Consider the following 23,963-nt stretch of genomic DNA (forward strand, 5'->3'; position numbering starts at 1 on the left):
TTTTGCTTTACCAGTTAGGATTGCCTTATTTTTTTTTCCCAAAAAGACTTTTGGAAGATAATGCAGCGGCCTAAACTAGTTGCTATGGAACACACCTTCTCTTCTGCGCTATTGTTTGATACCTTTTCTCCATGTACCTGCCTAAAATGTGCCACAGCAGAGAATACACTGTAGAGACAAATGATAAAACAGCTGAGAGATTGGACATTCTGCAATAGGAGTTTACTGTAAACCAGAATTTTGAATGCAGCTTTGGATGTGATTGGAGTAGCAGAAAATTAAATTATAAGCGAGACCAGTATAAGATGAGTAATATTCAAACACAGAATCTTTTCGCGTTAAGTTTATTGGCATCATTTTCATTTTTACAGAGGAACCGAGCCTACACAATAGAATGTAGACCGCACGGAAGAAAACAAAATCAAATAAAAAGAAAATAGAAACAAAAATACAAAGAAAAAAAAAAGAAAAAAAAAAAAAAAAGGTAGAAATGTTATATGGGAGCAAGCTACAAACTCAAGAAAACAGACATTAGGGTAGCTAAACTGCCAGAGAGGTTTTATATCAACAAGAGTCTGATCCGCAGCATTGGGGAGGGGGGGGGATGGGCTCCTAATACTACGTCACCTGCCAATGGGGGGGAATGAAACATATATTACACCCCAGATTGGGAATCGCACTCAAGATAATTGGGGAAATCTACTCCCCCCAAATCTGAGCATTGCAAGTGTCCCCTGCAGACATGGTAAGATTATATAAAAAGAGGAAAAGGAGAAGATGACGTCATAATACCTGGACTTAACCATACAATAAAGTTCCATATTCACATCATTGATACAGAGCTTGGATAGTGAAATGAACGAGTAGCAGTGTGTTTAAACTGTACTCATTGACTACAGTGGGGGCAGCCATTTTTTAGGCAGGGTCAACATTCAGCCTATGAACTGCATGCCTTGTTCCTCGGGGGCGGAGACTAGCTCCCACTGAAATAGATTGGCCAAATATTGATGTAGCTGCCCCCGCTGTGCGTAGGAGATGGGCAGGCTTGAACAGCAGAACTTGCTCCTGCAAAGCCGTATATGCCGCGTCTTAACGTTTGCAGGCGAAGCGCGCAAATTGTAAGGAGGTGTCCTTATTTTTACGTTCTCTACCTGTCAATACTTAATCAAAAAAGCAATATCCTTACACTAATTTACACATTTAATAGGTTGCATATATTAACATGTACTTTTTTCTGCTCTAAGGAAGCGTTTACATCATAAATGGATTCTGTAAAAAGTTCTGATTAGTTAAAAGTAATAAGCGATTAACAGATACAATACAAAACTCGGACCTAGCGGACACCGGGCGCCGAGCTTGTAAAGAATGACCGATATGCAGCCTTCCTGGCGAGAGCCTTCGTTGGGACACCGAACAATTAAAAGGTTTATCTATCTTCAGGTCATATGTTAATTATACACAAAAACTGTAAAAAGAACCAAAAAAAAAAAAAAAAAAATCCCGTCTCTCAACAAGACACAAAAATTAAGTTATGTTCGAACAAAAAAAAAAACAGTATATACGTATCTCGCGTTAACCGCTTAGCGCCCCAAAGAGGTCTGCAACGTCTGCTTGTTGCAGGCCGCTTGGCAAGGCAAGGGTTAACCCAACATGGGCGCGTAGTCCACAGGGAGGGTGGTGGGAGTGATGAGGATGATGGTGGTGTTCTGCTTATAATACAGGTGTCTGTTTCCGTTTGGACCGGTGCCTGGGAGCTGGAGAGGGCGCAGGCGATTAATATTTATCCTTTACACTCTGGGCAGGAAGGGGGGAGGGGAGGGTCTTGTGTTCGAAGGCCTAAGTGTGATATCTGTTAGTGAAGGACTCCGGGTTCACCTTCTCCCCTCAGCAGCTGCAGCTCTCCGGAGACGCCCTTGCCCGATCGTTCTTGTCCAGCTTAATGGGTTCTGGGAATTCGTTGTACAGCTCGACCTCTGTTTCCTGGAGAGAGGGGGTGAGAGGGGGACATCAGATGAGCAGTTTATGCTGACCGGACAGGATTTCATTTCATGGCACAACCCGAAAGTAAATCTCCACCCTTGACCACCACACAGAGCTCCAAATCCCAGAATAAAATTCTGGCTGCCTGTAGCCAACACTAGAGGGCACTAATTGCATACATGGAACGGAATCAGAAAACATGATGCAGTGGAGCTCCCTCTAGTGGTGGCTGCATGCAACCAGAATTTTATAATTGAAAGGGGTTATCACAAAATTAAACGCATTCCCCCAACCAACTGCAGGGAGCCCCATTGATCACAATGGTCCCGTTGATCAGAATTAATGCAGTGGTAGGCCCACATGCTCCAGGGAGCATGTGGGATCTGCCACTCCACTCTTTTGGAGGAACGGGACAGCCCCCCCCCCCCCACATTCTTGTGATCAGTGGAGGTCCCAGCAGTCAGACACCAACCAGCATGTAATCACCTATCCTGTGGTCAGGGGGATAATATTTAATCTTGGGACAACCCCTTCAAAAAGAAATCTGTTGCCATAAAATGCACTGTTTAAGGGGGACAAGTTCGGTCTATTAGTCCAAAAGCGCTCCCCTCCTAACTAAGCGTCCGCTGTATTATTTGATCGCTATTAGTTAGACAACACAATTGCATCATTTGGACTAATAGACCAGACCGGTCTGGTTTTAACTACCTACGCAGGGGATTTGGTGCTTGGTTTCAGATAAACAAAAGCTCTGACCTCTATAAAGATATATTTTATATAAAAAGTAATCTTCACAAAAAAAATAAAAACACCACATGGTGTCTGACAGTTACCCTTTTAATCGGTGGGGGTCTTGGGTGCTGGGACTCCCACCATTGCCATAACAAAGTTGCAGAAGTGTTCAGCTGAGCGCCCTCCACCTTCGCCTGCGATTAGCACTCTGTTAGACGCTCTGTGAGAGCCGTGCCGATCCCAGCCGAATGTGGAGAATGCTCAGGATTTAACTAGGACCGTGCTACCTAACAGCAGAACTCAGGAATTTAACACAAATCCTTGCCGATTTTTTTTTATTTAGTCACAGAGTCACCCAAGATACATAGAAATACATAGTCCCTGCTCACTTCTCTCCCTGATTTTATTTTTTTTTACCTACCAGTTCTGCCATCCACATAAATCCTACACCTATGATGTCACGAGATATTATTCTGCTTCTACAGCCAATAGCCGCCTCTCTTATACCCTGCAGAGCCCTATAATACAGACGGGCGAGTGGAGCCGTCATTTCCGGATTACCTGTTTAAGTGCGTTCCGTGCAATTGTCTGAAAAGCCTGCTCCACGTTTATAGCCTCCTTAGCACTGGTTTCAAAGTAAGGGATGTTATTTTTGCTATGACACCACACTTGTGCCCGCTTTGTGGTGACCTGCCGAAAGAAAGGGAGAGCAATGTAGAGAGGAGACGTAATGGAATTTTACCATCATTTTTACACTTCAATATATGGGATTTTGCAGCCGCAAAAGGGTTAAATTATGGTCAATGCATTAGTAAGGGATAGAGAAACCGCATCAAAAAATAAAATTTAGGTGGAGAACCCCTTTAAGTATGATTATTCTAGAAAAAGCCTCCGTCATGCCCAGGAGCCGCTGAATCCGCTACATTATAAGATACATGATCTGCGCTTACTTGTCTGTTTTCAAGGTCTATCTTGTTTCCCAGGACGACAAATGGAAAGTTTTCAGGATCTCGAGGACTGGCCTGGATCAGGAATTCATCCCTCCAACTGTCCAGAGTTTTAAAAGTGTTCGGCGCGGTCACATCGAAGACCAGGACGCAGCAGTCGGCTCCTCGATAGAAGGCCACGCCGAGAGACTGGAAGCGCTCCTGTCCTGCTGTGTCCCAAATCTACAGGGGAGAAACATTTACAGGATATAGATAATGAATCCGGATATTATCGCGCCATCAAGTGGAGATAAAGTCATTGTCACCGACCCAATGCTTCTGCTTCTCCCAAGAAGAAAAAAAAAAAAAAAAAGTTTCAAAAAGTTCAGCCTTAAAGTTATAGTAGATGTGATCCAATAGGAAACATGGTGCCATAGGTTTTGCCACGGATCTAAAAAACGTGTGACTAATCCAAAAGCTCGCTAACCTCACAGGGGTCGCTGAGATCTAGGGAGCGGTTTGTTGAGGTGCTGACCCTATAAAGCCATCCCTGGAAAGATTACTGCGCCATTTATGCCAAGACCAACGACGCCTGGCATTGCCCTTTAAGATCATTAGTAGACTCCAAAATTTAGTGAACTAAAAACGGCTGATCAAAGCAAAAACGAGGACGTGGTGGATATTTCCTGCACAGTCACCATCATGTGACTCTCATACGACACTTTAGACGGAACAGTTGCCATAGAGACCAGTACGAGATTACAGAAATCAATCTTCGCCAAGAATATTTTAGGATTTAGCAAAGATTCGGCTTTGTATCTAATCGGGATGATATGTAAAGGGCAACCGGTGCCAGATGGGCAGGGAACACGGCACCGGGCGGGTTTGTTCGGAAAAATGCATTCAGATTTTTCTATGTCCTCTCCTCAGTCGAGGATTGTCTTCCCATTTTCTAATCCAAATAGGCACCGTCTATGGTTGAGGTTTAGCAACCTGCGGCACTCCAGCTGTTGTAAAACTACAATTCCCAGCATGACCTAATGGACTCTGACTGGAAAACGAAGGCCTTTGGCTGGCAGGGAATGCTGGGAATTGTAGTATCAATGTTGCCGATCTCCGTCTATGGCGTAACAAACAAGATTAACAACTATTAAGAAGGGAGAGAATGTCTGGAAGGGTCAGTATAGACTATGTGCAGGTGGGTGACCGGGTGACTTTAGAAAATTCTCCATTGTATCCAAAATGGCCGACAAGGTTTGCAAAAGTAGAAATAGCAGGATGACCATTCTAACAAGGGAAATATGCAAATTAGGAGTAAGGAACATTCACAATCGTGTATATTTTATCATTTTGGATGAAGATGCACGTTAAAAAAGGTCTAGTACAGTGCCTGAGGGGGCGGAGCAGGACACCAAGAAGAGAACCCCTGTATCAAGCAGCACCCTCTGCACTAGGCATAACATTGGTGGTAGATCGCTAGGATTTGCCACCAATGTCCAATTGTCCATGTAGATGCCCGGAAAACACCTAGTGGACCCCAACAGAAGACCAAGTGGCGCAGCGCTATTCTAGCAATCCCATCGTTTTAGCGGTTGGCCAGGGTCACAGAAGTCTAATCAGACAATGGCAGCGATGCGCCTCTGGTGTCCTCGATGCGACAACCCCCTTAATGGGTAAATCTGATTGCCCATTATTTTTGACAAATTCTTTCATTACCCCAAAATGTGAACCAGCGTTAAAGACTCGTACCTGCATTGTGACCAACCGGTCATCCACCATCACCTCCTTGGTCAGAAAGTCCGCCCCGATTGTGGCCTTGTACTGATTAGTGAACTTCTTATTAACATACTGGTTCATGAGCGAAGTCTTCCCAACCCTAAAAATAGGATATAAGACAGTTAACATTGGACAGAGCGGTCTGGCTGCTCAGTGGTTGCTGCTGTTGACTGATCTTTTATAAAAGGTAAAGCTGGCCATACACCACTGATCTGGGGGAAACCAGGATCAAAGAACTTGACTACAACCTATGAAGTCCTAGTTTGTTTGTTGCTTAAAATACGGCTGCAATACCTGACATGGCCAGTAGCCAAGAGTGGTGCTCTTAGCCCCATTAAGGCTCTGTATGGGAAGAGGACCTCTCTTCTTCACTAGCCACCAGTGAATGAAGCATAGCCATTGACGTGGACGGGTCAAGCATAGTCCTATAGAGTAAACTTATGACTGCCTTTTCGTCGGTATACACTTTATATTTGGAGGGCACAATAGCGGAGTCTACCACGCTATTCTATCCTCACTCGACATATAATATATACATTATAGTCAATGGTAACGTACGCTAACGGAACAAGTTATGTCAACATACACGTTTTTAAATCCGGTTTGGAAAAAGAGGTTCTAACATTCACCAGATACATTAAACGGATACACAAATAGATGCCTATATGTGTAACGTATATGTAAATATAAAAAAACGTAGATGGAAGCATTAGAACGGCGCTTCTGTCCACGTTTGTTTCGTATACGTTCAACGTACACTCAAAATATAAGGTCAAACCGACTGCATTTCAAGTTCACAGCGCTCGGCAAGTTTGTCAGACTTAGGCGGGATTCACACGACCGGGTCGTTCCCGAGCCAGAGTGTCGGCCGGTAAAATCGGCCATTTTGCCCGGCAGGTTTGCATAAAGTTATGCATCCGTGCCGGGCCGGGCAGATCCGGACAGTGACATCAGCGGCAGCTCCTGAAGGGGAATCCCCATGTGTTCGGGGATTCCGCTTCAGGAGTTTCCCCTGATGTCACTGCCCAGATATGGACAGAGACATGAAGCGCTCTGTCCAGGAGCGGAATCCCCGAAAACACGGGGATTCCGCTCCTTCAAGGAGCTAAAGTGCGGCTAGCACATAGCAGAGCGGGGAGATACCTCCCTGCTCTGCTATAGTGGCGTCACTACAGTAGTAGCAGCAGCAGCAGCAGCAGCTGCTGCTACTACTACTAGCGGCGCCATCGAAGGTGTCGCCGAGCCAGGGTGCTTTTAACAAGCAGGGGAAGGGAGCCAGCGCAGCGCTCCCTCCACCTGCTGTACACCCCGGCCCTGCAACAGTGTACAGCGATGCCATTCGTCAGAATGGCATCAACTCCTCCTCCTCACATGCACTCTGCGCTGTGAGGAGGAGGAGATAGAGCGCAAGCGCCGGGAAACCCGGCCATCACTCGGAACACATTCCGGTGATGGCCGTGTAATACCCGGCCCCATAGACTTCTATGGGAGCCGGGCGTCCGGGCAAAGATAGAGCATGTCCTATTTTTTGACGGCCGGATTTTCCGGCCGTCAAAAAATCGGTCGTGTGAATAGCCCCATTAGGGGTCTATTATTCCTAATGCAGCCGGGTGCCGGCCGATTTATGAACGGCCGGCACCCGGCCGGGAAACCCTGCCGTGTGAATGAGGCCTTAATGAAGCCGCAGGGGACATGCTCAATCACCGCTCCATTCAACACCTCCCGGCGAACGTTTACGTGCCGAGGGGGTGGACGTGAGACCCCTGTTCTGGCGATCGGTGGGGTCCCAGTGGTCGGATCCCCAGTAATCTTACACTGTGGATAGGTGATAACAGGAATATCACTTTAAATAAGAACACAGGCCGAAAGTAGAGCGCCTATTACATGGGCCGATTGTGGCCGGTGCAGCGAGCGCCGATCAATGAGACATCGTTGATCGGTGCTCGTTTGCTCCGGTCACACGGAGCTATGGATGGGGACGAGCGCTCGTTACTCTTATCGCTCGTCCCCGTACATTATCAACGTGTCGGCAGCGCGTCTCCCTGTTCTACGAACACTCGTCTGCCCGATAATCGCCCGGTGTAAAACCCCCTTAAATGTCGCTGCTGCTCCTCCACTCACCCAGAATCTCCCAGGATGATGACCTTCAGGAGCACTTTCTTCCTGGACGTCATCTTTCAGAAGAAAAAAAACTGTTTGGGGAGAGAAGGAAAAGTAATTACTCAAGAGTAACACAAGGAGGGGACATGAAATATAAAACCACACAATGCTCACAGGTTTCCCCCATGACAACACTGATTGCAAATCAATTAGATAGTCAGACATCAAACATTGATGACCTAAAACCCCCCAACAATGCCATACCCCTACTAATCAAACACAGCCGGCCAATAACACAAGGGAAACCCCTCTCTGAGATGCAATAGGTGGATTTACCTTTTTAAAACTTCTGCACAACATTTTCAAAAATGAACACTACAGATTGTGAGCATGGGGACTGAACATCCCCAACCATGAGACGACGACTGTGCCGGGATGTGATCTATCCACTGGTGTGAGGAGGAAGGAAATGATTCACAGACTAGAAGAAATGGCAAAAGGAATGAGCAGTACAGAGTATTTCAGGAGGAGCGTGCTCATCTTTTGGGGAGCAGTGACCATTTTGCTCATGTGATGGTAATGATGACAGGGCAGTGTCATGACGTGAGAAGGGTTAATAGTGAAGGTTCAAAATCCACAGCAGCACAGAGTATTTAAAGCGTGCACTGATCTTGTAGGAAGAAGTGACCTGTCCACTTATGTGAGGATGGTAATAAGGAAAGAAATAGAAACCAGTGGAAGGTAAGAGACAGTTACATAGTTAAAAAAGCAGGGTGTACAGCAGCACAGAGTATTTTAGGGAATTTGTGCTAATCTTGCAGACTACTCGTGAGGTTATGGAGGACTGGGCACACTATTAAATGGTGCAAAAGGAAACTGGTTGGTGATATTAAAAAAAAAAACGCAAATCAAGAGGCAGGACAGAGGAGGTCAGTGCAGATTACGACGCGTGACGTCATAGCGACATTAATAACACGTGACGTCATAGCGACATTAACCAGTCACAATAACAGTAAACAGCAGGTCTGCTTGGGTGTTGACTGTTCTTAGGGGACTATTGATGACCTGGACGTTCTGCAGGTGGAGTGTACACCAGTGTAATTCTCTCTAGGGACTTACAATTAAGCCTAAGGACCTTCAATAGGTCTACGTCAAAGTCTCTCGTCGACCATCAGCCACATTCTCGGTGCCGTTTTATTAGGACTTTAAACTTGGTCTCTTATCTCTACCCTAGACTGAAATGGCTGATAACAGGGAACAGACTGCATTCAACAGGACAGCTAATAAGATGAGCGGCGGACTGTTGTAGTCCTCAAGAAGGGACTGTCAAAAGGGAAAAAAAAATCCCTGCCCTCCCCAAAATTTCTACTACTAATAAGTAGGCAGTAAATGGTATACAGCACCACCACAGGCCATGAGCAGTACTGCAGCTTGATATGAACGCAAATACCGCAAGATCGCACAATACTAAGAGCTAAACACAATGGAGAGTTTATGCATTGGATAATTACCATTCACCCTGCAAAACTTTTTCGTGCACCTGATTAGGAAATTCAGAGTGAATCTCAAAGGTCCTCTGTTCAGGATCCTCATCTCTCTCCGTAGGACCTGTTCTGTCGTACAGACACATTGATGTGAATGGACACCGTGTAATACTTAATTTCCCCTGTGGTGGTGCTGCAGGGAAACTGAATACTTAGTGCCATGTTTCCCCAGATTACAGCTGATCGCTCGGAGTCCCAGAGACTTTGTGATCAGCCTGTCAAGAGTTCCGGTTTACAAGTAGGGATGGTCAACAGCAGAGGACCCCTTTAAGACATGGTCGTCGTCCCCCCTTTCATAAGTTCACAGTTGAAGTCACAGTGCATGAGAGGAATTAAAGAGACAGTCAAGAAATAATGGACACGGCTCAATGGCACTTGAATGTAAGCAGCTCTTATCCGTCACACCTGTATTAGAGGAATGTCAAGTGCGGCACGCTACAGACCAAGGGGAAACACTTAAGGCAGCAGCCAGCTGTGGCAAGAACGGGCTAAGCGGGTCCCCTGAAGTGTATGCCAGGGAGGCCGCCTTAAAGTAAAGCTCCACTATTAAGGAAACCGTGGGCCAAAATGTTATAGGGTTTCCAAAAAAACAGCACCTCTCCCATCAATAGGCAGTGTCTGGTATTGCAGTTCAGTCTACACCAATGCTAGAAGAGAAGGGAGAAGATTTGCAATCACAGGCTGATCACCCCCGCTAGATGCCGCACAGAGTAACCGCGCTGCAGTATCTATGGAGGTACACTGCATAACTATTCACCCAGACATCACCAATTCCTCATTGGTTCCTATAGGGTCATATTAAAAAAAAAAAGTTTTGCAGGAATTTACAAAAAACGGTGGAGATTTATTAGATATGCGCGATAATCAGAAAAATGGCGTACCGTCACACGTGACTTAAAGGTATTGGACAATGCAGAAAAAGTTGACTGTATCGTGGAGTAGCGGATGGTGCAATGACTTGTATGGTCAATGAAAGAATGGTGCCCCCCCCCAAATAATGCAAAACATTGGACTGCAGCAGTTTTTATAGGTCTTCTGATGGTTGTTTACACGCAGGTTAGGCCAAAAATCATTCCGGCCAAGAAAACAACCCCCTCCCCCACCAAATATGGAACTGTGACTAAAGACATGGATGTGACTAGTGACTATTAGTGATGAGCTAGTAACGTGACCCCCGCTTGTGTAAGAACGGACGCGCAAATCCTAAATTTACCCTTGTAAGTCTGGATGCAATCCAATGTAGATCTGTTCACCAATCCAATATTGAGAGGGGAGGGGCGCTTCACATGGCAGCATCAACAAGGGTTTGGTTATGGATTTGAAAAAGGGGCACACATGGATATTTTTCAAGATACCCCCAGAATTATACTATATCAATACAGTCACCTTTAAGAGCAGCCTCCCCAAAATATAATTGCATATGGGGGGAGAGGGGGGGGGGTCACAGGGTGGAGAGCGAAACCTCCGGGGTTCTCCTGGTATCACCTCGCTGGTCTGGGGTTCCTCCTTTGAAGCCTGACCCCATCAGAACCGGCAAGGTGTGAATGATCGTATATCTGTGTATAAAGTAGTAGCCCCTCTCTGCAGAATATTACAGACCCCTATCACGAGGAGTACTTACTTATACAACATATGGACTCCATGCAGGTCATGAGGCAGGTGCCTGGAGTCGCGGATAGTTGAAGCATTTTACCTTTAGACCTTGTTCACATGGTGCAGATTTGCTGCTGATTTTGCATGCATTTTCTTTTATTACTTTTTTTTTTTAAGCCAAACCAGAATTGGATCCAGGAGAGGAGACACTAAGTTCTCCCGCACACATAGAAGGTTTTGCGGTAGATTGTGTAAATTTCGGCAACAAAATCTGCAGGTGGCCTTAAAGTGTCTCCTCTCCTGGATGCAATTCTGATTTGGGCATAAGAGAGAAAAAAAAAAAAAAAAAAAAAAAAAAAAGAATTCATGCAAAACCTGCATCAAATCTGCACAGTGTGAACAAGGCTTTAAAGTGAACACTGCAGGACAATCGCTGAGAGAACAACCAATCCACGTTCACTGCAGACCAACCATTTTATAAAGGGCATTTGAGACTTGAAGTCATAAAACACAAGTCTAGGATTACAACACCCTGCGGAGAACAGACGAGGGGGCACGGATGCCACGATTAAGAATTTACTTTGATTTAGAAGCCTCATTGCTACAACAGAGAAAAATGAAGGAAAGTGATCCAGTGTATCCGGCGACCTTACTACATGGAACCAATGGACTAATACAGTGGTCTTTGTCCTGCAGATATCCAGGGGTGGACAATACTACAACTCTCAGCAGGCTCTGCCAGCCAGCTATTTCCTAAACCTGCACTTCCCTAAGCTGTTGACTTTAGGGTTAGTGGCCCTTTAAGAGCGATGACGCAATCCAGTAACTACGAGCGCTATTCTTGATGTAGAGCTCTCAACAAGTCCTGGAAGTATTAGGAGAGTAAATCATTGAGCAAGAAAACTTGTAATGAACTTGTGACACGGACCAGACACCAACCATGAAGCCTTTACTATAAAATGATCTTACAGAGCTCATAACTTTTATAATGAAAGTCTCTGCAACTTTCTAATAAGCTTTGTGTCTTAATTCCTCATCAGTTTGCTGTCAGTGAATAGAAATGTTCAAATAGCCTACCCCTTCTCACACAGCTGATTGGTTTGCTACAATATAGAACATGGCATAGCAAATCTCCAGGCAGGTAACTCTTCCCTACAGTGACACAGTATCAAGCCCATGAGCTGTGTGAGCAGGATTAGGTCAGGAGAAGCATTCAGCCTCAGAATGTTTCCAATCACTGACAGCAATAAGAGATATTCAAAACGGTGAGTAATTGAGCACTGTGCCATGACTGAACCGATTATAAAGCTATGGGGATACAAAAAAACGGAATCTATTGATACCAAATAGTTGTAGGGTAAATAACTAGACCTATGAAGCAGAGCTGAACTACGCAGTCCCTGTTTATCCTGAGAGGAAGGAACGGTAGAAGAATGCGAATAGACACCGGCACAGTCCCTGCCCAACTGAGTCACCCTGCTCAACGCCAACCGACACGTGCCGCTGACTCACCAAAAACAGGATGATCGAAAGGGGAAAAAGTGAACTTTACTCCGGTCTGAACTTCTATGCGCCGATACCAGGATTCCTGTGAAGAAATAGAAGATACCGGATGTAGTCGAGGGATCCACCAGTCGTAAGAGGTCTCCAGAAAAAACTAGTTTCTAATGGAAATGGATACTGTAATTAAGGCTACATGCCATGATAGAGCTGAAGAGTGGGATCATACAAGAACTTATATTTTAGGGTAAGGGGTATATTATGCAATCCCAGGCCACTGAAGTGAATTAAAATTGCAGGAGGGCGTCCGGATAATGACTAACAAAAGCAAATCTGAACATGTCTGATGCCCTGTGATATGTACATCAACAAAATGCAATGGTCGGATGTCCTAGCCTGTATTATACTCCAGAGCTGCATTCACAATTCTGCTGTTTGCTTCTGGAAACTTAGGCACACGATAAGCCAGGGCTAGGCAACTTTTTTTTATACAGCGTGCCAATTAAAAAAAACAAAAAAACAAAAACACAACAAATATAAAAGGACTCCACGTGCCAATTCTTTGAGGAAACCTCACTGACGTTGGCATACGCTAGTGGCATCAGTCAAGCCAATGGAGTGGCGTTGGGCTCGGTTTAGGCTGAATAGCAGTTGCAGGGCTTCGTATAGTGTGCCATAGGTAGCTGACCCCTGCCCTGAGAAATCACGGAGTATCTATAACAGAAATCTATGGGACCACCTGGATTATTCCATTAACACACGTTACATTTTCTGTCTGTGTTTAGACCTGTAGATCAGAGGCTTCAATGGACTTAGAAGGGAAAACACAAACAGCAGTCAATGAAAATTCATTTACTACACAGAACAAGTGGACAGACCATGAACGGAGCGGCTGCTGTGAAAGCTTCATCAATGCCTCCATTGTACAGGACGAGCGTATTAGCGGAGCAAGATTTTGTAAACCAAATAAGATGTAAATGAGGCTTCTCAATCATCAATAAAAAAAAAAAAAAGCCATAATAGTGTGAGCACAATGCCAGGTAGCTGCCTACTAACGCTTAAAGAGGCTCTGTCACCAGATTATAAGTGCCCCATGTCCTACATAATGTGATCGGCGCTGTAATGTAGATCACTACAGTGGTTTTTATTTTGAAAAACGATCATTTTTGAGCAACTTATGAGCAATTTTAGATTTATGCTAATGAGTTTCTAAATAGAAAACTGGGCGCATTTTTACTTTTTACCAACTGGGTGTTGTACAGAGGAGTGTATGAGGCTGACCAATCAGTGACCAATCAGTGTCCTGCACTTCTCATTGTTCCAGCCCAGTTTCTTTCACTGTAACAATCTCACTGTGCTGTGGATCATGCTGGGCTGGAACAATGAGAAGTGCAGGACACTGATTGGTCACTGATCGGTCAGCCTCATACACTCAGCTGTACAACACCCAGTTGGTCATTAAGAAACAAATTAGCATAAATCTAAAATTGCTCAAAAATGATCGTTTTTCAAAAAAAAAAAAAAAACTCTGTTCTCTACATTACAGCGCGGGTCAGATTATGTAAGGGACCGGGCACTTATAATCTGGTGACAGAGCCACTTTAAATGGTCACTAACATTTCAACAAACTTTGCATAAATCAATGGTGCAAGCGAATAGAAGAAACTTTGTAATATATCTTACTAGACCTCGGCTTTGATGACGGGACGGCCTGCCCTGCGGGTGCAGATCACTGGAGGACAGACTGGCAAGACGACTGGAAGGTTCTACAGACACGCGAACGTCACAAAAATCACTTCCTCCATTATTCGTGCTTGCTTCACACAAATGATTTGCTCAATCTCCCACAAGGAATTCCACTTGTTCAGATCTATTTTTATCTATAGACAGTTTTGCGCTCTGGTGAAGGACCTATTCAGACGACCGTGCTATACATCCATTGAGATATAGAACATGTCCTATTTTCTTCCGTTTTTCACGGATTCCTCTATAGACTCAAGTCTATGTGATCCGTAAAAACTGGACCGGCACGGGGGCAACTCGGACGTGAAAAACAGCCGATTTTCACATCGGAGTTCCCCCCACGTTCGTCTGAATTCGGCCTAATGTAATTACAGCAAACACTCAACACATCGTCATCATAATTCTATATAATATCCATATGTAATTAACCCCTTATTGTATTACATTCCTCAAATTCTATTTGAATAAAGCTTAAACCCTTTAGTGAAAATTTCAGATTTTTTAAAACTTTATGCTCTTGTGCCTTGTCATTTTCAAGATCTCTGCATGCGGTTAAGGAATGACAACTTTCTTGCTTGCACCCAGAGGGTAAATCCGGTATACACCTAATACGTCTCACTGCTGAAAAGTTGCTACACTTATATCCAGTCTAGACAATCCTCTAGACTCCAGACTGATACAATGTATCAATGCAGATAAACTAACATTCAAGAAAAAGCTTTGTGCCTCTGATGTATTTGAAGGGGTTTCCCATAATCAATATTTATCACCCATCAACAGGATAGGTGATAAATATCTGATCGGTGGGGGTCCGACCACTGGGACCCCCACCAATCACGAGAACGGGCTTACTGTGCCGTTCCTGGGAGCCCCACAGGAATGATGCGGTAGTGCGCATGCTTGGCCACCGCTCCATTCATTTCTATAGAGATACCGAGCGCCATCTTTGGCTGCCAGGAATGGCAAGGTAAACCCGTTCGTGATCGTTGGGGGCCGGACCCCCACCTATCAGATATCACCTATCCTGTGGATAGGTGATAAATATGGATTATGGGAAAACCCCTTTAACTCTAGGTGAAAGGTGCTAATAGAATGGGTGCAAACACCAGGTCAAGGACCCCTCAGATTCCATCTTTAGGGGAGATGAGCTTTATTCGGGGGATACACAGTCAATAAGAATACATTTTGCTGGTGTGTAGCCTGGCTATAATGGACATCTGCACCTTTAACTATCTGGTCCCTTTAAACGTGTGTTTACCGCTTTATCATACAACAAAGCAACACAACTGTGGATCATCCAACAATTACAAGCGAAACATCTCAGTTCATCCCAGAAGACGGCGCAGCGCACCTCCCAGCTCAAGTGTTCACGAAAACCCAGTGTGTATGCGAGGCTGGCAACGATACAAAACACTGCTGTAATAACACTGTCTAATACTGAGCTCAAAAGGTGTGTGCGGCTTAGAAAAACTATGTATAAAAACCCTATTAGGGCATTCTAAGTTACTAAAAGGGACCCCTACTCAGGACCTTCAGCTACCAGCCAGAGGGGCTACAAAGAGCACCTGTTACTCTGGAATGTCCTTGCATTATGTGGACATGCCAGTGAATTCAATGTAAACTGTAATGCTTAATTTCTCCTGTGGTGGTGCTGCAGGGGAAATTAACATTTACTGCCAGGTTCCTTCACAGATCAGTTGATTGCTGGGGGTCCCAACAGGACACTATGATCAGCTAGATATTCCAACAAAAAGATTGTCCGAATCATTTAAAAAGGAGTCTACAGACCGTAGGCAGAATTTAAACTGGAGTAAAACTTCCTAAAATGCACCAAGTGATGGTTTATCCATAATGCTTCCACCGTGTTGGGAGCACAGGGGTTTAGCACTGCAGACGAGAGAATCCTGATAATGTGCCAATAAGATCGCTACCCTACATCCGCACCGTGGCCTCCAGAAAACCCTGTCATTAGCCCTGGCAGGTAGATTCAGGTTGGGGTACATTAGGAAGATGTACCACGTTCTAAACATTGCACGTTTGTCTCCATAAGACGTTCCAACGAAAAAGAAAAATGACCTAAAAATGTGAGCAAAATATAAAACGCTAAAACCAGAACCAGCGCTAGAATTCCCAGACGACAAATACCAAACCTAAAACAGAGTACGGACCAGGAGGCAGCTCATGAAGGGTTAAACCTCTGCAGCCTCCAAAATCCCAAGACTTAATATGGAGAATCATGTGGTTGATCAGCTGCTTGAGTCACAAGGGAGGGGACAGCATGTGTGAACAAAGGCCGAATGATCCAGCGTGAAAGCCCACAGTAGACAAGCAGGGAAACCCCGCGGTGAGAGGACCGACGCAGCACAGATCAGAAATGAAGACGGCTCCTATAGGATTAAATGTCGGCCAGGTCACACACTATTGCTGCTAGTGCTTGGTCTGATCAGTGCCCTGCACCTGTGATAACTATTCCTGCTGCTCCCGATCATCTGCATCATTGGTGCTGGTGGGGGGGGGGGGGGGTTCTGCTTCTTCCCTTTGTCTTAGAGAAAAGAAGAAAGTTGGGGGTTGTGATAAGACGGTCAGGTAAGAAATAGCAGCCATGAGGTGGCACAAAACTGCACCCATGTTAGGCTCGCTTCAATCCTGCCTTTTCAAAGCCAAAAACGCTACGGCCGGATGATTGCACTAAACCAATAGGAACATTTGAGCGTCTCTACAGGCAGCGTGATTGGCCCATTATAGTCCAGAGCCAATTAACAACTACTCTAACCACTCTAACTGTGTAATAGGGACAGATATGTGATGGAACGTGATGGAAAACATCCACACGGAAATTAAACATTTTTTTCTGGGGGGGGGGTGTATCACTAACAGAGAATAGGGACCGCACAGCAGCACAGACTATTTCAGGACAGAATTGTGGCAAGCAACAACCTTCATTTATATCGTACATATATTAAAATAGTTTTCAAATACCTGATTGTAAATTAAGAGAGAGGGGTCCACATATCAGACCGTACATCAGCTGGGGCGGAGAGGAGACAAAAGGGCATCTCTCTAGAGGACCCTGCATGTCCAGGAATTATATGACGGCCTAGCGATTTAAAGTGGTATTCCCAGAACCAACAGTTATCACCTATCAACAGGACAGGTCATAATAGTCTAATAGCCGGGGTCCTGAACCTCCTCTCTGCTCGACCGCATCAGATCATGATGATCGTGCGGGCACAGCAAGTGGGGTAACGACTAATACAGAGAAACCTCTGATCTCCACCGTTATGCCCTTGAATACCGCGATCAAAAGATGACAGCATTCAAGGGAAAAATGAGAACAGGGACTCCCCCCCCCTCCATGATCATATCACAGGGAATCCCTGTGAAGCGATTGAGGTACATACCAAATATGGACATGGAGCCCAGGGTTCATTGAAGGACCCCAGGGCTGCCTGACTATTTCCTGTTGTTAGGGCATACTTAGGTATGTCAGAACAACTGCCTGTGTACTATCAGTATATATGTCAGTACATTAAAAAGATAAGGAAAATAAAATATAAAGTAATGTTAAATAAAAAAATTAATCTGTTAGGGTATGTTCACACAAAGTTTTTTTGCAGGCAGAGAAGTCTGCCTCAAAACCCCTTCAGGAAGTTTTGAGGCAGATTTTGACCTGCCTGCACTTTCTTTACAGCGTTTTTCAGCCGCAGGCATCGACCGCGTTCTCTACCTCCCATTGATTTCAATGGTAGGTCAGAGACGGAAACGCAGGAAGAAGGAGCATGTTGCTTCTAAACTGCTGGAAGAAAAAAAAAAAAAAAAAAAAAAGTCTCCCATTAAAAATCAATGGAAGCCATTTTTGCCGCGGTTTCCAAATCTGTTTCCGCACAAAAAACAGCACAAAAAACAGCACAAAAAACACGTGTTTTTTCTTTCTTTAGGGCTAGTTCAAAGAAAAACAAAGTCTCAATGCATAAAACACACACATTTGGTATCGTCACGACCGTAATAACCTGCACAACAGACGTTTAGCGTCATTTATAACCTGTGCACGCTGTTAAAAAAATAATTTAAATAGAGACTGCTCTTACTAATGAGGCACACTGTTAAAAACCTTGAACCTCCATGTGCCTCACATTGATATTAATTATCCCCATCATGTGCCTCTCACATTAACCCAACGTTGCCCAATACGACTGAGGTACATTTTGGGGTTAATCAATATTAACTTGAGGCACATGGAGGTTCAAAATGTATCACACCTCGCGCCTCACATTGTTACTGTTGGCAGAGTATAATTTTGGAATCTAGTATCGCAATACTACATGAAGTATCTGTATCGAAGTTCCAATTCTGGTATCGTGACAATGGAGTGGGGGGGTCGAGCATGCTCCACCACTGCTAAACTCAAGCTCTTCATCGACTGCAAGGGGTGAGGCGGAAATGGGGACTCGTGATCCCCCTTCTTACGATCAGTGGGGGGTTACAGAAGTGAGGAACAGAGCGATCAGACGATTATCCACTATCCTGTGAATAGGGGATAATTGTTGATTCTAGTCCAACCCTTTTAAATAAGAACGATGTAATACTTCCCAACGCCTGCGGGGGTGCTGCAGGAGAATTAAACACTTGCCCCCACCGATTTCAGCTGAACGTTGGGGGTTTCCAGCTGCAGTACACCCAGTGAGCAGCTTATACACCGGGGACCCTTCTAAGAAAAAATATATATAAATTCGCCGTAGTGTGCAGCCCCTGATGAGAACAGTGGTCAAGATTCCAAAAGGGGAAGAAAAGAGGAAGGACGAGGTGATCGAGAGACGAAAACGTTGAGAACCGCTGCTGATGTAATATGGATTGTAACCCCCAACATGTCAATACTACATCCCTCCCTGACCGAACATGTAACATTGAGGACAAAAGCAGAAAATTACTGCGCAATGAAACAGTAACTGCCGTGAACAAAAATTTCCTAAACAAAAAAAAAAAAAGGAAGCAAATTTGAACTAACATTCGGGGCGAGGAACAAGGAAAAAACAAAAAGATGAAGCGAGAAGTTCATAAATGAGAACCAGAAGATATTAAAAGAGGGGGGGGGGGGGGGGGGGGGACTCCTTTTTATGTGCCGAAAGGGTGAGGAAGGGTCAGCTGATGAGGGAAATCCCCCTCCCCCCCTTAGAGAACTTCTACCATTCACTGAAATCAATGGACGCCATATGCTGCCTAACGTGACAATACAAAGAGTCAGACACCGGCAGCGCAGTCTTACATCCGTCGGGTACGTCCCGTCTTCCATCAGTTCTGTATGGTGCCAAACCACAGAAGTGAGCAAGGGGTTAACGAATATGGTCAGCCCGTTCCTAGTCGAGGGGAATGGTCACCCCCTCCATAAGACGGATCTGCTAACAAAGAGCGGCGCCCGCTAAGGTAACCCCGGCCCAGCCATGTATTACTGGGCACCCACTAATCAGAAAAGCAAGATGTAAGGCCCCATGCACACGAACATGCTTTTACAGCCGCAATTCCCCCGAAAATCCACGGGAGAATTGCGGCCCCATTCATTTCTACAGTTTTTAGAAACGGACATGTCTTATTACGGCCGTGTTCTGCGGTCCAGGCTCATTGAAAATAATGGCAGCGGCCATGTGCATGGCCCGCGATTTGCGGGCGGCACGTGGCTGACAGTCCGCTGCCGACCGACCCGAAAATCACGGCCGTGCACATGGCTACAGTCGTGTGAATGAGGCCTTACTCTGCAACGGCAGCGGCAAGTGCCCGCAGCGGATGGTCAGAATGGAACATTGATCTGCAGCGAGAAGCCGATTATCGGGTTTATTTAAAAGAGGAGTAAGGGCCTGTTCACATCAGCGTTGGCTGTCCGCTGAGGGGTTCCATCTGAGGTTTCCGTCGTGTGAACCCCTCAACGGAAAGTCAAACGGAAACCTTAGCTTCCGTTTGCATCACCATTGATATCAATGGTGACGGAAACATTGCTAATGGTTTCCGTTTGACTTTCCTTTGAGGGGTTCACACGACGGAAACCTCAGATGGAACCCCTCAGCGGACAGCCAACGCTGATGTGAACAGGCCCTTATAGAGATCTCCCATGCTCAAAAGCTCCGCAGTGACCAAAGAAGAGTGAATAAGACGCCTCAGTGAACTAGAAGAAAAGTAGGGGGCAGTATTATAGTAGTTATATTCTTGTATATAGGAGCAGTATTATAGTAGTTATATTCTTGTATATAGGGGCAGTATTATAGTAGTTATATTCTTGTATATAGGAGCAGTATTATAGTAGTTATATTCTTGTATATAGGGGGCAGTGTTATAGTAGTTATATTCTTGTATATAGGAGCAGTATTATAGTAGTTATATTCTTGTATATAGGGGCAGTATTATAGTAGTTATATTCTTGTATATAGGGGCAGTATTATAGTAGTTATATTCTTGTATATAGGGGGCAGTATTATAGTAGTTATATTCCTGTATATAGGGGGCAGTATTATAGTAGTTATATTCTTGTATATAGGGGGCAGTATTATAGTAGTTATATTCTTGTATATAGGGGCAGTATTATAGTAGTTATATTCTTGTATATAGGGAGCAGTATTATAGTAGTTATATTCTTGTATATAGGGAGCAGTATTATAGTAGTTATATTCTTGTATATAGGGAGCAGTATTATAGTAGTTATATTCTTGTATATAGGGGCAGTATTATAGTAGTCATATTCTTGTATATAGGGGGCAGTATTATAGTAGTTATAGTTTTGTATATAGAGGCAGTATTATAGTAGTTATATTCTTGTATATAGGAGCAGTATTATAGTAGATATATTCTTGTATATAGGGAGAGTATTATAGTAGATATATTCTTGTATATAGGGGGAGTATTATAGTAGTTATATTCTTGTATATAGAGGGCAGTATTATAGTAGATATATTCTTGTATATAGGGGGAGTATTATAGTAGTTATATTCTTGTATATAGGGGCAGTATTATAGTAGATATATTCTTGTATATAGGGGGAGTATTATAGTAGTTATATTCTTGTATATAGAGGGCAGTATTATAGTAGTTATATTCTTGTATATAGGGGCAGTATTATAGTAGTTATATTCTTGTATATAGGAGCAGTATTATAGTAGTTATATTCTTGTATATAGGGGCAGTATTATAGTAGTTATATTCTTGCACATAGGGGGCAGTATTATAGTAGTTATATTCTTGTATATAGGAGGCAGTATTATAGTAGTTATATTCTTGTATATAGGAGGCAGTATTATAGTAGTTATATTCTAGTATATAGGGGGCAGTATTATAGTAGTTACATTCTTGTATATAGGGGCAGTATTATAGTAGTTATATTCTTGTATATAGGAGCAGTATTATATTAGTTATATTCTTGTATATAGGGGCAGTATTATAGTAGTTATATTCTTGTATATAGGAGCAGTATTATAGTAGTTATATTCTTGTATATAGGGGCAGTATTATAGTAGTTATATTCTTGTATATAGGGGCAGTATTATAGTAGTTATATTCTTGTATATAGGGGCAGTATTATAGTAGTTATATTCTTGTATATAGGGGCAGTATTATAGTAGTTATATTCTTGTGTATAGGGGGCAGTGTTATAGTAGTTATATTCTTGTATATAGGGGCAGTATTATAGTAGTTATATTCTTGTATATAGGAGCAGTATTATAGTAGTTATATTCTTGTATATAGGGGCAGTATTATAGTAGTTATATTCTTGTATATAGGGGTAGTATTATAGTAGTTATATTCTTGTATATAGGAGGCAGTATTATAGTAGTTATATTCTTGTACATAGGGAAAGTATTATAGTAGTTATATTCTTGCACATAGGGGGCAGTATTATAGTAGTTATATTCTTGTACATAGGAGCAGTATTATAGTAGTTATATTCTTGTACATAGGGGCAGTATTATAGTAGTTATATTCTTGTATATAGGGAGCAGTATTATAGTAGTTATATTCTTGTATATAGGGAGCAGTATTATAGTAGTTATATTCTTGTATATATGGGCAGTATTATAGTAGTTATATTCTTGTATATAGGAGCAGTATTATAGTAGTTATATTCTTGTATATAGGGGCAGTATTATAGTAGTTATATTCTTGTATATAGGGACAGTATTATAGCACTTATATTCTTGTATATAGGAGCAGTATTATAGTAGTTATATTCTTGTATATAGGGGCAGTATTATAGTAGTTATATTCTTGTATATAGGGGGCTGTATTATAGTAGTTATATTCTTATATATAGAGGGCAGTATTATAGTAGTTATATTCCTGTATATAGGGGCAGTATTATAGTAGTTATATTCTTGTATATAGAGGCAGTATTATAGTAGTTATATTCTTGTATATAGGAGACAGTATTATAGTAGTTATATTCCTGTATATAGGGGGCAGTATTATAGTAGTTATATTCTTGTATATAGGAGCAGTATTATAGTAGTTATATTCTTGTATATAGGGGCAGTATTATAGTAGTTATATTCTTGTATATAGGGGGCAGTATTATAGTAGTTATATTCTTGTATATAGGGGGCAGTATTATAGTAGTTATATTCTTGTATATAGGGGGCAGTATTATAGTAGTTATATTCTTGTATATAGGGGGCAGTATTATAGTAGTTATATTCTTGTATATAGGGGCAGTATTATAATAGTTATATTCCTATATATAGGGCGCAGTATTATAGTAGTTATATTCTTGTATATAGGGGGCATTAACAAGTGAATGGGCTTGACTAACCATAACTTAAGCGAGGTAGAAATGTTCAAATGTTCACTGAGCGGTTGTCACTTCTCATCCTCCACTCCTCTTGGCCTCTTATACTAACAACATTAAGTACATGAAAAGGCTCCTCTCAGGCTAAAGAGAAAATGAAATTTGTGCTCCCTCCTGAAGCATGACGGGATATATTTAAAAAAAAAAAATAAGTAAAATATCTTTTTTTGATACCATGTAATTCAGTAACACGGGCTCTGACGTCAGTATTATTAGTGAGTGGAGTTGCCCTTTAAGTATTGTGTGGTGTCCGCCGCCTGTAGTGTGTTGGGGGCAGGATGCCGGACACTGGGCAGTGAGAGGGCGGGATCTCAGATGGAAACAACAAGGAGAAGGCCGAGGGATAACGGGAGATGTCGGGGGAGGTGCAGGCCCCCGCCGGGCAGGACACAGAGCGGCTGTCAGGGATAGGTCTACACCGGGGTCTCCCCACCCAGGGCCTCCGTGCATTTCAGGCCTCCCTGGGGGTCGTATACAAAGATGAGGCCTCCAGCCCTCCCACTGCCATGTCACCCGGCACTCTCCCGGGAACAGCCGCCCTTCTTACCCGCGGTGAACAAATGCCGAGTGCGTCTGGTCGTGTGCCGGGCCAGTCCTATTCTCCGCCGGGCCCGATGCTACTGCTTTCTGCTTCCTCCCTACCAACCCTTCTCTTCCCAGCGGAAGTGACAAGCGGTCATGGGGCTGCTGACGTCACCTTCCCCTCCTTCACGTCGATTGGTGGATTTTGCAAAGAGAGGCGGGGATTATGTCAGATCACATGATGTGCTGTGTCACTTATTTTCGGCCATATTACCTGAGGCGAGGTGTCACATAATACATGGGTGGGGGATGTTGTTTTTCCTGGAGGACAGAATATCAGTAACGTAGACTTGTTGCTCTTGTGTAGAAATTGGGTTGTCATTGAATGAGGTCTCAAGATGGTCGTAGACCAGCTGATACGATTCGCACGCTCGTTCAATCATTGGTGTTCCTATGGTTATTATTAGATCACGTTACTGATAGAAACGTGGATATCTACATTCGGATGTCCGTAATGTGGCGCCATTTATGCCTCTGTTTATGGCTGCAGTAGTGGTTGAACCGCAGGGCTCCTGATTTTGTCATCGCAAAACGGACGCTAAAATGCGACTGCGTTACGGTCATCTGAGACTTTTTTTTTTCAGTTTCTGGTCACTATCACAATTGTCAACCATTTGGACCCCCGTTAGGCAGCTAGAGATCCCCGTTGATCAGGCGTAATCGATG

General features: G+C 43.7%; 1 protein-coding gene across 2 annotated transcripts; it reads right to left on the reverse strand.

Annotated features, from left to right (window-relative positions):
* Positions 1 to 328: 328 nt before the first annotated feature.
* Positions 329 to 23,399, reverse strand: RAB7A (RAB7A, member RAS oncogene family). 2 transcript variants are annotated; one of them, XM_075831775.1, is made up of 7 exons: positions 23,263 to 23,399; positions 12,164 to 12,239; positions 7,536 to 7,606; positions 5,388 to 5,514; positions 3,663 to 3,881; positions 3,274 to 3,402; positions 329 to 1,980 (listed from the first exon to the last, which is right to left on the reverse strand). In XM_075831775.1, exons 3-7 carry the CDS (start codon positions 7,586 to 7,588, stop codon positions 1,885 to 1,887), a joined length of 624 nt encoding a protein of 207 aa, XP_075687890.1. In that variant the 5' UTR covers positions 7,589 to 7,606; positions 12,164 to 12,239; positions 23,263 to 23,399; the 3' UTR covers positions 329 to 1,884. The 2 variants fall into 2 exon arrangements, with proteins under 2 accessions (XP_075687890.1, XP_075687891.1); XM_075831776.1 differs by lacking the exon at positions 12,164 to 12,239.
* Positions 23,400 to 23,963: the final 564 nt, after the last annotated feature.

Source organism: Rhinoderma darwinii, chromosome 7, assembly GCF_050947455.1.
Source record: "Rhinoderma darwinii isolate aRhiDar2 chromosome 7, aRhiDar2.hap1, whole genome shotgun sequence".
NCBI lineage: Eukaryota > Metazoa > Chordata > Amphibia > Anura > Rhinodermatidae > Rhinoderma > Rhinoderma darwinii.

Excerpts from the sequence above, each read along its gene's own strand:
- RAB7A (XM_075831776.1), bottom strand. The coding sequence starts at position 7,588 with ATGACGTCCAGGAAGAAAGTGCTCCTGAAGGTCATCATCCTGGGAGAT. Across the intron at positions 3,882-5,387 it reads ACCGGTTGGTCACAATGCAG|ATTTGGGACACAGCAGGACA; the intron begins GTACGAGTCTTT and ends TCTCCCCTGTAG. Across the intron at positions 3,403-3,662 it reads TAGACCTTGAAAACAGACAA|GTCACCACAAAGCGGGCACA; the intron begins GTAAGCGCAGAT and ends TTCTTTCGGCAG.